This window comes from Pundamilia nyererei, unplaced genomic scaffold (genome assembly GCF_000239375.1).
Source record: "Pundamilia nyererei isolate P.nyererei 1_Seehausen unplaced genomic scaffold, PunNye1.0 scaffold00047, whole genome shotgun sequence".
NCBI lineage: Eukaryota > Metazoa > Chordata > Actinopteri > Cichliformes > Cichlidae > Pundamilia > Pundamilia nyererei.
Window position 1 is genome coordinate 431,843 of NW_005187448.1, and position 14,757 is coordinate 446,599.

The 14,757-nt window shown below is 42.0% G+C and overlaps 2 protein-coding genes across 4 annotated transcripts in view; both read left to right on the forward strand.

The window, feature by feature from the left end:
• Positions 1 to 71: 71 nt before the first annotated feature.
• Positions 72 to 4,833, forward strand: tlr9 (toll-like receptor 9). The gene is made up of 3 exons (XM_005732465.1): positions 72 to 123; positions 813 to 3,821; positions 3,917 to 4,833. The coding sequence occupies exons 1-3, from the start codon at positions 103 to 105 to the stop codon at positions 4,121 to 4,123; spliced, it is 3,237 nt and encodes a 1,078-aa protein (XP_005732522.1). The 5' UTR covers positions 72 to 102; the 3' UTR covers positions 4,124 to 4,833.
• Positions 4,834 to 5,330: 497 nt separating this feature from the next.
• The window catches only part of LOC102195210 (ERC protein 2), a 159,138-nt gene continuing 149,711 nt past the window's right edge, over positions 5,331 to 14,757 (forward strand). For 2 of the 3 annotated variants that reach the window (XM_013910740.1, XM_013910742.1), the window contains exons 1-4: positions 5,331 to 5,437; positions 7,286 to 8,421; positions 12,180 to 12,203; positions 12,315 to 13,070. In XM_013910740.1, the coding sequence (XP_013766194.1) occupies positions 7,558 to 8,421; positions 12,180 to 12,203; positions 12,315 to 13,070 (1,644 nt within the window). In that variant the 5' untranslated portion in view covers positions 5,331 to 5,437; positions 7,286 to 7,557. Of the gene's footprint in view, positions 5,438 to 5,689; positions 5,896 to 7,285; positions 8,422 to 12,179; positions 12,204 to 12,314; positions 13,071 to 14,757 lie in introns of those variants that run through there. The other variant, XM_013910741.1, reaches the window with a different exon arrangement.

A 14,757-nucleotide genomic window follows, 5' to 3' on the forward strand; every position in this document is an offset into this window, starting at 1 on the left:
CATCCACACTGCATTTTCGCAGGAAATGCAAATTTTTCTAGTGAAAACTGCTTCTTGTGTGAGCACAGTCGTCCTCTTATAACCTGTGCTCTTACGAGCACGATGCATACTTCACGCGCTGTGGTAAGTGACTTTTCATTATATTCTGTTTGAAAGTCATATTTCATTTTAGGAAGTCTGAACTCGCAGTGTAAACATTTACGTACATGTGAACCACCTGATAAGGCTCTATTAGATTTACTGTGTGTAAGTCTTGAGCCACCTCTTATTTTTTAAAAACGCGCTTGTACGAGTCAATCTTTTTTCTCTCACTCTGAACTCTCTTAGACAAGCTTTCTTGTCATTTCAGTGATTTTCAGCCCAGTTCTTGTGTGATCTGGCATACCTCAGCCTTTTCTCCCTGCTTTCCTAACTAAAGAATGGCTACTTGACACCCCCATATTTCTAAAGGGTATGACTTTCAGACACTGTACCACTTCTTCTTTTGTCCAGTTCCTTTAAATGTTTTAAGGACACACAGGGATAGGTCAGTTTTTTTACTTAATGGCTCTCAGAGAATCACCTCGTTGATGCAAAAATACTATTTTATACGCGTTTTCTTTGCCATGAAATTGGTTCTTTGTTAAGTTGTCAGTTATGAATCTGTTATTTCATTGTCCTTGGAAGCAAAATGTAAAGAAATGAGGGGTTGTCCAAGACTTTTGCACTGTACTGTAGGATGCAGGTGGTGTTAATATTTTATTATGTATATTATATGGTATCCTCAAACTTGTTGTAAGCAACTGAATTTAATTTTGTTGACTTTTTTTCAGGCTCTGGTAAAAAATCTCCTCATCCTAAGCCAGCTTTTTCCACTGGTGAAGACCATAAATACAAAATTTTTACCATGTGACACCAATCTGAATGAAACTAAAGTTGACTGCAGTGACAGACCACTCAAGCACGTCCCCTTCATTAAGGCTACATCTGTAGCTTACATAGATTTAAGCCGGACTAAGATAAACCGAGTATGGCCGCATGCTTTCACAGGTGTCCCAAATCTGCATACTCTAAAGTTATCGGGCAACTGTCAGCCGGGCAGTCCGAGAGCTCTGGAAGACAGGTCTTGCAGAGTGAAAGTCTCCAGGTATGCTTTCAAGCCCCTACTAACACTGAAACATCTGGATTTGTCAGGAAACAGTCTTGCCTACATACCATGGTTACCAGCGAGCCTGGAAGTTCTTCATCTAGAGAACAACCAGATCTTCAACATTATCTACCCTCTAAACACTCCACATCTCGAAAAGCTCTTCCTCAGCAAGAACTGCTTTTATGCAAACCCGTGCAACCAGTCCTTTTACATCAGTGAAAAGGTTTTCCAAGAGCTCCCCAAACTGAAAAACCTCACATTAGGGTATAATAATTTGACAGCTATCCCTAAAGGACTGCCACTCTCACTGGAGAGTCTGGATTTAAGAGAGAATACAATCACAGAAGTCTTAGAAAAAGCATTTTTTAAAATGACTGCCCTGGAGGACTTAAATTTGGAGTGGAATTGCCAACGTTGTGACCATGCTGCAAGGCCCTGCTTTCCATGCCCACATAATCAGTCTCTAAAGCTACATTCAAACTCCTTTTATTCTGAAAACAGCTCCATTACCATCCTAAGTTTGAGGGGAAACTCTCTGAAAACATTTCCAAAGGACCTTTTCAGACCATTGAAGAAACTGAAAATATTGGACCTCTCTGACAACCTCCTGGCACATGCTATGCAAAATGGGACCTTCTTTAAAGAGCTAACAGGGGTCAAGTGGCTGAGCCTTATCTATAACTATGAACCACTGAAGACTTTTCCAGAACTTAATCTTTCCCCATATTTTAACAACATGTCTGATCTGCAATATCTTCTTCTGAGTGGCAACTTTTTCCTAAAATTTTCTGGTGAAAGCGTTGAAGTCCTCTCCAAGTTAAAAAGTCTAAGAGTTATAGAGCTGAGAATGAATTTCATTAACACTTTTAATATGACATTTGTCAAACAGTTACCCTCTCTAACTTCTGTTGACCTCTCCCAGAACATGCTTAATTTCCTTGAGTGCAGCTCAATTTCACGACCTGGGACTGTGGATGTAAACCTGTATGCAGGCTCTCTTCATAATCAACCTCTCACTCTAATGGATAGAGACGTCACATCTAGAAACAGTGTATGGGAAACAGACCCATTAAATGCTTTGGAAATGTTAGAAGACAGTGTGACAAATATCCCAACACTATTGGGCTTCCAGCACCGAGCAGATGTTCTGGACAAAAGATTTCCAGTGATTACATCACTGTGGGACTTGAGAAATTTTCATTGCAAAAATAAGCTGACATTTGACCTGTCTCAGAATGATATCGTGTACCTTAACAAACATGTGGTTTCAGGCATGGAGAATGCCATTTGTTTAGACCTTTCCTTCAATTACATGAACCAGGCACTAAGGGGTGGGGTGTTTGAAGGTATGACACATTTAGAGTTTCTTAATTTGTCTTACAATAGGCTTGATCTTTATTATAACGATGCTTTCAGGGAACTTAATTCATCTCTGAAGATATTAGATATCAGTAACAATGACTTTCATTTCAATATGAGGGGCATGGGCCATCGTTTTGAGTTCCTTGAAAATTTGAATCAATTGGAAGCTCTAAGTCTGGCAAACAATGCTATTGGGATGCGAATCAACCAAAGGCTGATCTGCAATTCTTTGAAGTACTTTGACTTCTCTGGAAATCACCTGAACATCATGTGGGACTCTGACAACAACAAGTACACTAATTTCTTCCAGAACCTGACAAATCTAACCTACCTGGACATCTCCAACAACCATTTAAAATCGCTCTCATCTGAAGTGCTGAGTAACCTCCCAAGTAGCCTTAGGGCTCTCATCGTCAGCAGCAATTCTCTAAACTATTTCCCATGGCTAAACATCTCTGCACTTACCAGTTTACATTACCTGAACCTGAATCACAACTTCCTTTACAAACTGCCAAATTATGCAGTAATATTTGGAGTCAATTTTACCTTCCTGGACCTCAGTCACAATCGGCTCAGTTATATTCCTGAAGATTTCTTTAATAACGCAAAGTCCCTAAAACATTTGTATCTCAGTCACAATCAGATCAAAGAGTTGAACCGGGAGCATCTTCCTGTCCTCTTTAAAAATGGCACTCGCCTTGAGAATCTCACCCTGCATGCCAACCCCTTCAAATGTGACTGCAATACCTCCTGGCTTGCTGACTTCTTGAGTACTACACCGGTACACATTCCTTATCTGACCACAGATGTACGGTGTGAATTCCCAGAGTCTCAGCAGGGTGAGAGCATACTGTCCATGGACCAGCGTTCTTGCCAGGACATATATGGTAGTGTAGCCTTTGTTGCCTGTTCATTTATGACTCTGGTGTTTACTGTTCTTCCTTTACTGAAGCACCTCTACGGCTGGGATATGTGGTATTGCCTGCAAGTGCTCTGGGCTGGACACAAAGGCTACTCCCAGATAGCTGGGACCGATTCGCATTATCAATATGATGCCTTTGTGGTGTTTGACACCAGTAACCAGGCTGTGAGGGACTGGGTTTACAACGAGTTAACTGTCAATCTGGAGAACTCTGGTCACAGGAGGTTTTGTCTATGCTTAGAAGAAAGGGACTGGATTCCTGGGCTGTCATGTATAGAGAATCTTCATAATGCAGTATACAGGAGTGTGAAAACCATTTTTGTGCTGTCCAGAGGTGTTAACGGAAATGTGAATGGTGTGATCCGCCAGGCCTTCTTCATGGTTCAACAGAGGCTTCTGGATGAGAAGGTAAAGTCGTAAAATCAGCCTGTATATTTTCACAAATTTTGTGGCTGTAACTTAACCCACAATCCTAAAATTATCCCTAATTCTGTCTCGAAAAGGTGGACGTAGCTGTGCTGGTTCTGATGGATAAGATTTTTCCCAAACTGAAGTACCTTCAGCTGAGAAAACGATTGTGCAGAAAGTCTGTGTTGTCATGGCCGCATCACCCATGTGCTCAACCCCTTTTCTGGAATCAAATGAGAATGGCGTTGTCATCAGATAACCTCAAATTTTATGACAACAACATGAGTGAAAGTTTTATATAACCTACTTTTACATGCTAGCAGAGACAATCATGACTTCAAAGATCTTCCTCCTTCATATCGCTAAATATTAACAAACTTGACCTTCCATTAACATGCTGTCACATACATTTGGTTGGTGTTATAATTTTATTAACTCTTCCATATATATGTTATACATATTGTTCTTATTCCTCTGTTGGTTTCTCTGGGACGTCATTTGTTGTTATTGTTATTATGATCATTTGGATGTATTAGCTTAAATTTTCTTGATTTGTTTTATTTTCCTTTGCCGAATCCAGTGGTTTACAACACCTGTATTTGTATTTGCAGAAAATAATATCAGCTTTCCTTTCCGTTATATTTTGTCAGACGGAAGAACTTTTGATTGCGTTTGTTTAGCATCTTAACCTGTAATTTACCCATTTTATTATATGTACTTTGCTCCACACGCTTAAAGTCATTCATTACTTTGTATGCAATCACGATGCGGGGGCGACACAATCCCATGGCATATCTGCTATAGGCTTGCGTGAATGCACACACTTTGGTGTACTGCTTATCAAATATAATATTTGTCTTCAGAGCACATTCACGTTTGGGTTGCAACAGGGAGGAAATGAAACCAGCACTTGTTGCAGGTTACAGATCACTAAGGACTTCATTATCACCTACTTAAATGATCTATTTTTTCTGTTTGTTTAATGAGAAAACAAAATCATGTCATGTTTTCATCGTCTCTGTACTCTAGCTTGGCGGGATCTCTTTTCTGAGACCGAACCAGGACCAAATACAGTTATAGTTACTCACTGTAATTTCTGGTTTATGGTCTGTTGAATGCAAAATAGGATCGTGCCGAACAGCTGCACTTCCCCGATACACTTCAGAGAGCTCCTAACTGCACTGTCACAAGGCACCACATTTGTATTCCAGAATAGCCCGGTTTTACCCAATCACATGGTGTGAGCTTAAATTATGTCTCTACATCTACTTCAAGCAAACTCACTTTTGTCTGTGTGGGCTCTTTTGTTTAAAAAACCCAACAATATTAAGTTCCAGCCGCTGTGTAGTAAAGGGAATTTCAGAGCTTTGGCTTGCGTAATACCTTCCAAGTACCATTCCCAATTCGTGATTCATAGGTATATGAAAAACAGGAAACCACCCAATCATGGCTCTTCGCGCTGCCCCACCACGGCTCTTCGTCGCGCACGCGCCAGCTGGGAGAGCGCGCCCGATGGCAGTACAGGTCATGAGCTGAGCTGCTGAGATCATGGAGCCTGCGCCGAGGTCGGACAGGGTACTGATGGGACTTTACAGTGATGGAGAGGTACCTGTACGGTAAGCTCGGGCAAACATTTGGGTGCGCACCTGGACTTTGTGGAATTATTAAAAAATAAATAATTCCGACATGAAAACATTATTTCAACAAATTAAACTGTGTGCTTTTAGTTTTAGCGGCAGATTAATTATTATGTAAGGTACGAGTCCGAACTCATGTAGCCGTGTGCATACGAGCAAGAAACTAATCCGTCATGCGGTGGTCATAGTAGAATTATGCTCCGTCTCTATCGAGGCTGCCCAATCACATGCACAGCGACAGTTTTACTCGTGCCACGCATGAAATACGGTTAGGTCTGCTCGGTAGTTTTTCCATTGAGGTGGCAGGATGTTGAGCTCCAGGAAAAGCCTTCCAAAGGACTGTAAATTATCATCCGGAACAACCGATCTATGCCGTTGCAGTTTGGGCGGTGATTCGACTTTTCTCTTCGCAGCAACAGCTGGCTGCAAACTGAGAAGTAAGTGCAGCGGCTTGTGGACCGAAATGAAGTGAGGCGTTGTCTACTTTATTTCAGAATTCCGCTCTTCCTTCATCTGTCCTTTCTCATTCTGCCGCTATGGTTTGACGTGGGAGCGTGCAGCGGCGTAAACTTGGCGCGTCTCCATGAATATGGACCAGTGACTTGTGATACCTCCATCTTAATGCGAATAATGCAAAAGGGCAAGGCTTATAATAGTAGCTTACCTTGAGTAGAATTTAGAATTGTTTAGAGCCTGTTTGTAATTTTATTATAATATCTAATTAATAGAATAACAATGTTTACTAATTATTGGCCACATTCCTCCACTGATATACCAGAAGTACACACAAATGGGTACCGCTGAAGGTTCATGACGCTAACTTCATTGTCTCCACAGTGGATAAGGGATTGACAGCTATGTTATGACTGACAAGAACACTTAGCCAATCGCTCAGTTGAATCCTGTGTAGTGAGTCCCAGCACCCAATCCTCATGGATTAGAGGAGGGATTATGATGTGGATTTGCCTCTGCAGATTTGCAGACAGGCCCCCATTGTGGACTAGGATGATGCTGGGGTGCACTTACTTTGATATGGATATAGTCTTAACATGTACTACGGTGTCTATTTCTCTCCAGTTTTAGCTGGAGCCTAAGGTACAGGTATGTTGACAGCCTAGCAAAGCATAGTGACAAATTTGCAATTGCACCTATGTTCACTGCAGATTACACAATTTTGTTTTCCCTGCAGGTTAGAATCCCAGCACTTTGCAATAACTAGAGTTAGTGCTGTCCATGGTGCTGAAATGGTCATACTGGTCCATCTTCCTTTCTTTTTAATATCCTTTCACCATCTACTGCGGTGACTGAGACTGTGGGAGGTTTTCTAAATATAATGAGCGAGAGTGTAGAAGTAGCCTGTAGTATACTGCACCACTAATGTGCAGTCTGCTTAGAGACATTTCTTTCCTGTCCTCACATTGTCACTCTCCCCTAATAAGGAAGAGCGAGGATTAGGGAGTACTTTAGCAATTGTAAGTCAAGTTGTAAAGCACTTTGGTCCGAACTCTTTTCCTGAAGAAGCACACTAATCCTGTACCTTTGTGTAAAAGGTTCTCTGGGGAATTAAATGTTTAATTTCTTTAAAATGTTCATTAAATAATTACCACAAACCATGAATTACATCAGCCTGGCTGTGACCAGAAGTACAGTTGACAGTATTGTTTGTTATATAGGTGTTGCTTCTAATGCTTGGTGTTGATTAGGTAGTTCTTGATTTAAATCATTGGTGTAATTTTATTTAGGTTGTACAGCTGCTTGTGTTGATGCAACCTTTAACTGCCAAATCAAATTGGTTTTAAATGATTTGTCTCACTTTCACCTTTTTAGAATCCATGATGTCCTGCACTGTAGCTGAAATTACAAGACCACTGACCTGTGTGTCTGGGAGACCTGCTGCCAACAGTGACTGCTGCTTTCCTCAAATAGGACTAAATAAAAGTCAGCCTCAAGCCCTAAACAATCAGTCATGGACAGGTGAAAACTGAGAGGCCAGTACGTGGCCTTTACTTACTCTGTTATCCACAAAGGACATGAGCATATTCTCAGCTTTAACAGTTTCTTTTCAGATGTTGTATTTTGCCATGTAAAAAAAGAAGAAGATGCCTTTAAATATTAGAGCCAAGCCCACACAGAGCAAGCTTTCTGCTGCTGCAAAAGGTAGTGGGCACACCGATGGCAACTCATCTCATTCACGTTTCTCAAGGTCCCCTAAACACGGGAAAGGCAAACAGGCTGTAAGCTCAGCACCAGGGGCCCGTTCAGGGTTAGAACCAGGCTCTGTGTCAGGAGGTGTGCCTGCAACACCATCTAAACTGACTGGGGGACAAGGGTCAGTGTCAAGGCCAGGTTCAAAAATCAAAGCTGAGCCAGAAGCAGGCAAAGGGTCAACGCGTGGTTCAGCGACAGCACCAGGGGGTAAAACCTTGTCTATGGAGAATATTCAGTCTTTGAGTGCTGCATATGCCACATCAGGTACTATGTATCCCAGTGAGCGGGAGTCCTTGGAACCCTCTGGTGGGTACCCCAAAGGCACCATGACACTAGGTAGAAGTACCAGCCGCTCCTCCTACACTGGCCGGACGACAGCTACGGGAAGCAGCCCAAACATCACATCTTCTGGGATGCATCACTTGTCAGATCCTTGTGGAGACCAGAGTTTTCTTTCTGGAGGGACTTCTAGTTTACGGCGGCAGTCTGGAAGACTCACACAGATAATGAATTCGACTGGACGTGGAGAGGTTTCCACATTTGATCTCCATTCTCAGCTGAGGGATCTGCAGAGAGAGAACAACAACCTGCGAAGAGAACTGGAAGGAGGTAGGGATGGAAGGACAGGCCCCAGCATGAACAGCGTCAACTTTTGGAGCCCAGATGTAAAGAGAGAAAAGGGCGTGAGGCGAGAGGAGGGAGCGAGGAGCTCCATTGTGAAAGACCAGCACAGGACAAACCAAGAAGATTTGCAGGTGAGCTTGTTTCAAAAATAGCTGCATAAATAAAACAGACATTTTCTCCACTAAACACAACACGGCGATACTATTACTTCACATTTAAGGTTCTCAGTGTAACACCCATAAAACTGTTGCTGTTATTGATGGTGAACGTCTGTCAGTCTTGCTTGTGGCTAGTGTTAGCACTTGCCAAATCAGCAATGAGACATACAGGACGCAGGTCTACACTGACGTGTTGGCTAATTGCCCCTGCCTTCCATCGCCCACAGCTCGTACTGCAGAAAGCAATTTTTACTTAAATCTTTGGTTTGTACTGTTACATGATTCAGTATTGGCTAAATTCAACACTGTTTAACATATTATATAAGCTTGGGTCATATTAGCTGCTGAAGTCATTTGGCAAGATAGGAAACTAGCATTTTATAATTTGTTAGCTGTAATGCAGGGGTGTCAAACTCAAATCCTAAGTGGGCTGGATCGCTAAATGTCAGGCCAGGTCAGATTTGACCCTTTGTCAGGTCATTTAGCTGTAACGTTAGCAGGGTGACAAGCACAGGTTAGCCAGCTAGCTTTAACTTAACTGCATGAATCTGTAATGCTAAGTTTGTAGCATGACCTTATTTAAGCCACAAAACCAGACAGGGGTCCCATGAATTAAATGCCATGCCTCAGTCACATCCTCTTTTGGCCAAGGTTACTCGAGCTTTCTTATTAGGTAATCATTTAACACTGGCTGACCTGCTAACATGGATTAATTACTAGCTATGTTACAGCGGTCCAAAATCTCGCTGACAGAGGTGACTCAGAAAGTCTGGTAAGGTTGTATGTTTGAAATGATGTTACAAACTGTTCAGACATTGGCATTAAAAAGCATTAAAAAGTCAGTCAACAGAAGCCTGCAAATATCTGTTACAGTAAATGCTGCATTTTTGATTTTACTGAGGTCTTAGTTCTTTAAAATGACACTCTTTAAAAAGCCTGAATGGAGTGTCTGCTCGCACACTCCATTGAGGCTCTTTGTGCTGACCCACCCATTTCCTCTGCATATCATGCCCCTCACTTCACTTCATACCTTTTGTTTCTGACTTCAAGGTTGCACTGAAAGGCGTCTGTGCGGTTCATTTATAATGATGTTTGCGAGGCTCCCTGTGTTACCATGGGAACGTGCACTAGTGGCATCCACTCCAAGTTTCTAAAAACCCTCACATCTACTCCTGAAGAGACAGTGACTAGTCCTGTCCTGTGTCACCTGTCCCTGGAGTGTGGTCCATTCAGTTCGAGGCATTATCCATTTGTCTGCCTCACTGAACAGCTACTGGATCGTATCTATTATCCCTTCATCTGAATTCTTTATGTTTTTCATCCTGACAGTATCTCCATTTGCTTTTTAAGCTTTTTTTCCCTTCACGTGTCTGTTTTTCTGATGGAAACACCTTAAAAGTCGTTGTATACAACATGAAACTCATCTAGAGTCTCTCACGCTAAGAAATCGCTGTAGCAACTCCACTCCCAGATTTTTGTATTGTTCTTTGAACCAAGCATGCAAAAACCTTGATCATATCTTCCATGTCTCCCATCTGACTCCTCCTTCTTGTAACCAAGGAGCCACCTCTGCATTCATATTTATAGCTTTTTTCATCGCACATTGTCACAGAGTGTGAGGACACTGTGACACATACACGCACACCTACACACGCATACACACATTCTTCTCACTTCGAAAGCAGCAAACTTTATAAAATAAAGCAGACTGTGTTATTTGCACAAGTCACGCTGCAGCACCCTGCCCTCAAGTGAAGCTCGTAGAAGTTAATATAAAGAAAATGCTCATTAGCTGTTTGCTGGAGCAAACCTTTGGGCTTGATCACGCCCTGATTTTTAATTTGTACAGTATTTTTCTCGTGAGCGCAACAATAACTTTAAAAAACCTGTCGCCTTGTTCTGTCTTACTCTTACTTGCGCTGTCCCCGAGCAGCTACTGATGCACACACCTAGTTAAGCTTTACCTCATCACAGTTTTCAGTCCTGACTAGTTATGAAATTCCTCTTTTTTGTCTCTCCCTCTTGACCTTTACTATAACTCATAAGGCTCACAGCCCACATAAAATATAACATGTAAAATCTGAAAAAGACTTCTTTTAAAAAAACCTGCTTTTAGAGAAAAAAGCAGCTGTATCACAGGGAAGATGTTATTCTTAAGCTTGCTAATCTCCCATATCGCCTCCGTCTCCCCTCCCTTCTTTCAGCCTGTCACTTTCCACCTCTTTTTTTCTTCATTTCCCCCGGATATTTTCTTTCTTTCCTTTTTGCTCTTTGAGAGACTGTGGAAAGAGTTCAGTCTGGCATGAGAACTTTGTTATTAGCATAAGGAATGTCACCTCTTCTCTCAGCAGCAGTGACCAGTTTTGTCCCCTAACCATCTGCCTGTTTTGCTTATGTTTGCGTTGGCTGCGTGTTTGTGTGCGTGCGCAGTTGCACGTGTGTATTTGTATCTTGGTTGTGTACGTGTTTGTGTGTAGGGCTCTCCTCCCACTCCGACTTAATATTCAATGCTTGTTGTTGCATTGATTATCTGTGTTCACCCTCGGCTGCCTCCTACGTCTCCACTCCGTGTCCTTGGCTCCATGCACCTCCTGGACTGGAAAAAAGAGCTTCGAATAATTGAGTAAAATAAGTAACACCTTCACACTGATTAGAAGATTGTAATTTAACTTTCTGATAAATCATTGTCTGAATTTTGTAAGTTGCTGTTTGTGTGTGTGTGTTTATTTAGACTATACTTTTGTTTGAGCACAGTTACAATTTCATGTGTCTTTTTAAGCACTGATTGAATTTCCAATCAAAAACCAGGAAGCTATAAAAGCAAACGAACAGAATATATTCTGTGTTCTTTTGCCTCGTGTGCTGCAAAAGCAGGAATGTCAAAAGAAATTGGTTGCCCCCAGCAACACACGGACATTTAGCGGTTAGTTGTTAAAATGGTAAATATATTGGCGTATTGGTTAGTCATTGCAGCGGAGAACCTCCGCAGCCTTACGGTTATGAGTCAAGTTCAGCAAATTTTGTTTAAACCCACAGAATTTATTTGAAGTTCCAGGTTAAGCCCTGCCAAGGTTTTAGATGCATTTCCATTCTTTATCGTGAAGAATTAAAAAATATATTTATGAGCCTATAAAGGTTCCCCCAGTTGTTCTATTGATTTTAGCTGAACGTTAAAGGTTTTCAAGGTCTCAACCTAAAAGTCAAATCTTGGACAATTATATGAAATGAATACAGGATTTTTGTTAATAGTAATGATAAGAAGAGAAAGAAGATGAAATCACTTCACAAAGACACAACTTTTTGTTTTCTTGCTGTCTCTGTGTTGCAGTCTGTTATCATATACTCACAACTTCACAAACCTTTGAACTTGGGAGGAGTAAACTTACTGTTAATTTGAAATATGGATGCTGACTCTCTTTAGGTCATTTTACAATATTCATAAATGTGTTTACATCAGTTGATTTTTTATTTCTATGGAATTCCTTCGTACTTGAAACTCTTTCTCAATCCTGTTGCTCTACTTGCAAGTAGCACAAAAGGAGCTTTTGTGTTCTCCATGTGCTTTGAGGAGAAAACCCGACCCCTTGTGGTCATAGTGTGTAACTAATCTCCAAGAGCTTTGTGAATTAAGATGTCTAAATGAATCTAGCGAATGGTTATTTGTTCCTACCATGTCTCACTTTTGGCTTCTCATGTGTCTTTGTGTCTTACATCGTCTCTCTCTGCTGCAGCCTGGGAATAACAGAAGAAACAAGGTCTGTCTTCATATACCGTCCCATACTTTACATATGTGTGTTTTCACATGTTGTGCAGATTTGCTCATGTTTATTTAATTATTGAATAAATGGGAACTTTGTCTTTTATAGCAGCTTCCTTTAACAGTTCAGGAGCTTCAGGAGGAGCTGAGGGCTCATAGAGAGATGAACAGTCGCTCCCAGCAGCACCGTCAGCAGGGGAACTCCTATCGAGAGCTCCATATGGACCAGGACCTCAGAGGGGGACTCAGCCCTGGCCACAGTCCCAGACAAAGCCCCAGCAACCTGCAGAGTCCTGGACCAAAGAGCAGCCCTAGAGCCAGCCCATCCAACACCTACAATCCAAGGCAACAGGAAGCTGACATCATCATTCACAGCCCTGGATACGGCTGTAACACTGCAGTAGCCGCACAAAGAATCAGCCCAGCTGACACCCTTCAGCGTGGGCTGAGGAGCAGCCCAAATCAGCCTCTCTACAGTCCTAGCCAAGGTCCCGGGATTGTACCCAGCTCTGGTTCTCTTCACCCTTGTAGTCCCTGTCAGGTGCCTGGGTGTGACGGCTTTTCCTCACCTCCTCCCCTGGTTCCATCAGAGGAGAACTTCTTCCAACTGCAGTCAGAGCACGAGCGGCAGGCCAAGGAGCTATCCCTGCTGAGGAAGACCATGGAAGAGATGGAGATGAGAATTGATTCTCAGAAGCAGACGCTGGGCGCCCGGGACGAGAGCATCCAGAGACTGTTAGAGATGCTTCAAGGCCAAAGCCAAGGTCAAGGTCAGGGACACTGGGGACGGGGACAGCGGACAGGCATAATAACCATGGCAGCACAGGAGGCTGAAGCCCAGCTGGAGAACGTGCATTTGAGAGAGGTACACTTTTTCCTGCTGATATTTATACACATCTGAACCATTCATCTGCACTGTCAGAGCAACTTTAAGAGAAGGCTGAGCATTATGCACTTTACACTTTAGTGTAGAATTCTCGCAGGTTGAATCACGGTACTCGGTTGAATTTCCTGAATTGATTTAACAGTCACTGAGTCAAATATCCCTCATTACCAAATGAAAATCCTTGGCAAGTTAAGCCACTGTATGATCATATGCATATCATAAAACATTAACACAGCATGTCATTTTCAACACCAAAACATTGTCTGTTCTGTCTGTTCTGTAGGGTTTTAAAAACATTTTCACTTTAAAGCTGATGCTAAACTATTTGTGTTGCTAATGTTAATTGATGAGATTACACACTTGACTTAGGTGTGCGTGCACGCCTAATCTGTATACATTTGTGTCAGTTTCTATGTATTAAGCAAAATGTGGGAGCAGGAATCAGCTCAGCAGGTCTTATCAATGGGCCAGATTAACATACGGCGAGCTCTAAGCCTGCGTTGAGCCATGCAGTTTTATAATCTGTGTGTACGTGTGTCCTCCTGAGTATACTCATATGGTAGCTGAACAAACAACAGTTTCTGTGCTGTTTGCAGCATTTGATATTCATCTTTAATTCTGCAGCCCATGACTTGTTATGCCTTCAAATAAATACTTAACTAGATAAATCAAAATTGAGTTTAGCCTATGGAAAAACAAACACTTCTTCAGGTGCTCATACGTCTCTATTGCCCGTTGTTTCTTTTCACAATTAGAGTTTTATTATGTAGCAGCCCTGCAGCCACTGCTGGTGTAGCACAGGTGTATCGGTATTCTCTGCCATTAGGGGCAATACTAGGCTGCTCTGTGCTCCTCACTACTGCCTTATCTATTTTTAACTCCTAAATCTTCTTAGCCTTTAATTTCTCTACCTCTGTGTGTGTGTGTGTTTTATGTCGGTGCATGCTACCGATATTGCTTGTATCATTCTGTTCTTGTTTTTCTGTCTTTGTTTGTCTGCCTCTCTGCGTCTGCTGTGCAAACTCAAAAACAAAATTGTGTGTGTGTGTGCGCGCGCGTGTTCGTGTGTCTGTGAATGAGCATGCGTACACATCTGGAGCCAATCGGCTTAGTGTTTTCAAGTGAGAACACTCCCTCTCTGGGTGGCTGATGGGATATCCGCCCATTTGGTCACTGTGGTGATTTTGTTTAAGGGGAATGTGTGTGTTTCAGTCCATGCTAATGCAACCACTGCTGTGTATGTTTGGGTGTGTGTGTGTGTGTGTGTGTAATGTGTGGGACCTAACCATGCTGTGTGTGTAAGAGGTGAGTACCTGCTCACACACACTGCGTGCTGTGCTATTTTTAAGTACTGGACAGCTTAACATATGCTAGGAGGAGGAGGGGACATGTGTCAGGGAGAGAGGGAGAGAGGGAGTTCAGATTTTAGAAAGTAGAAAAACATGCTGTGTTTGTCTGAATATTAATGTATGATTAATGAGTGAAAACAGCCTGACCTCCCTGATTGAATAGAGAAGTGATTGTTCTCTCAGTTTCCCCCCCAAGTTTCCCAGTTTCTGGTCTCAATGTATATACATATATATGTGTGTGTATATATATGTATGTATATATATATACATATATATGTGTGTGTATATATATATATATGTATATATATATATATATA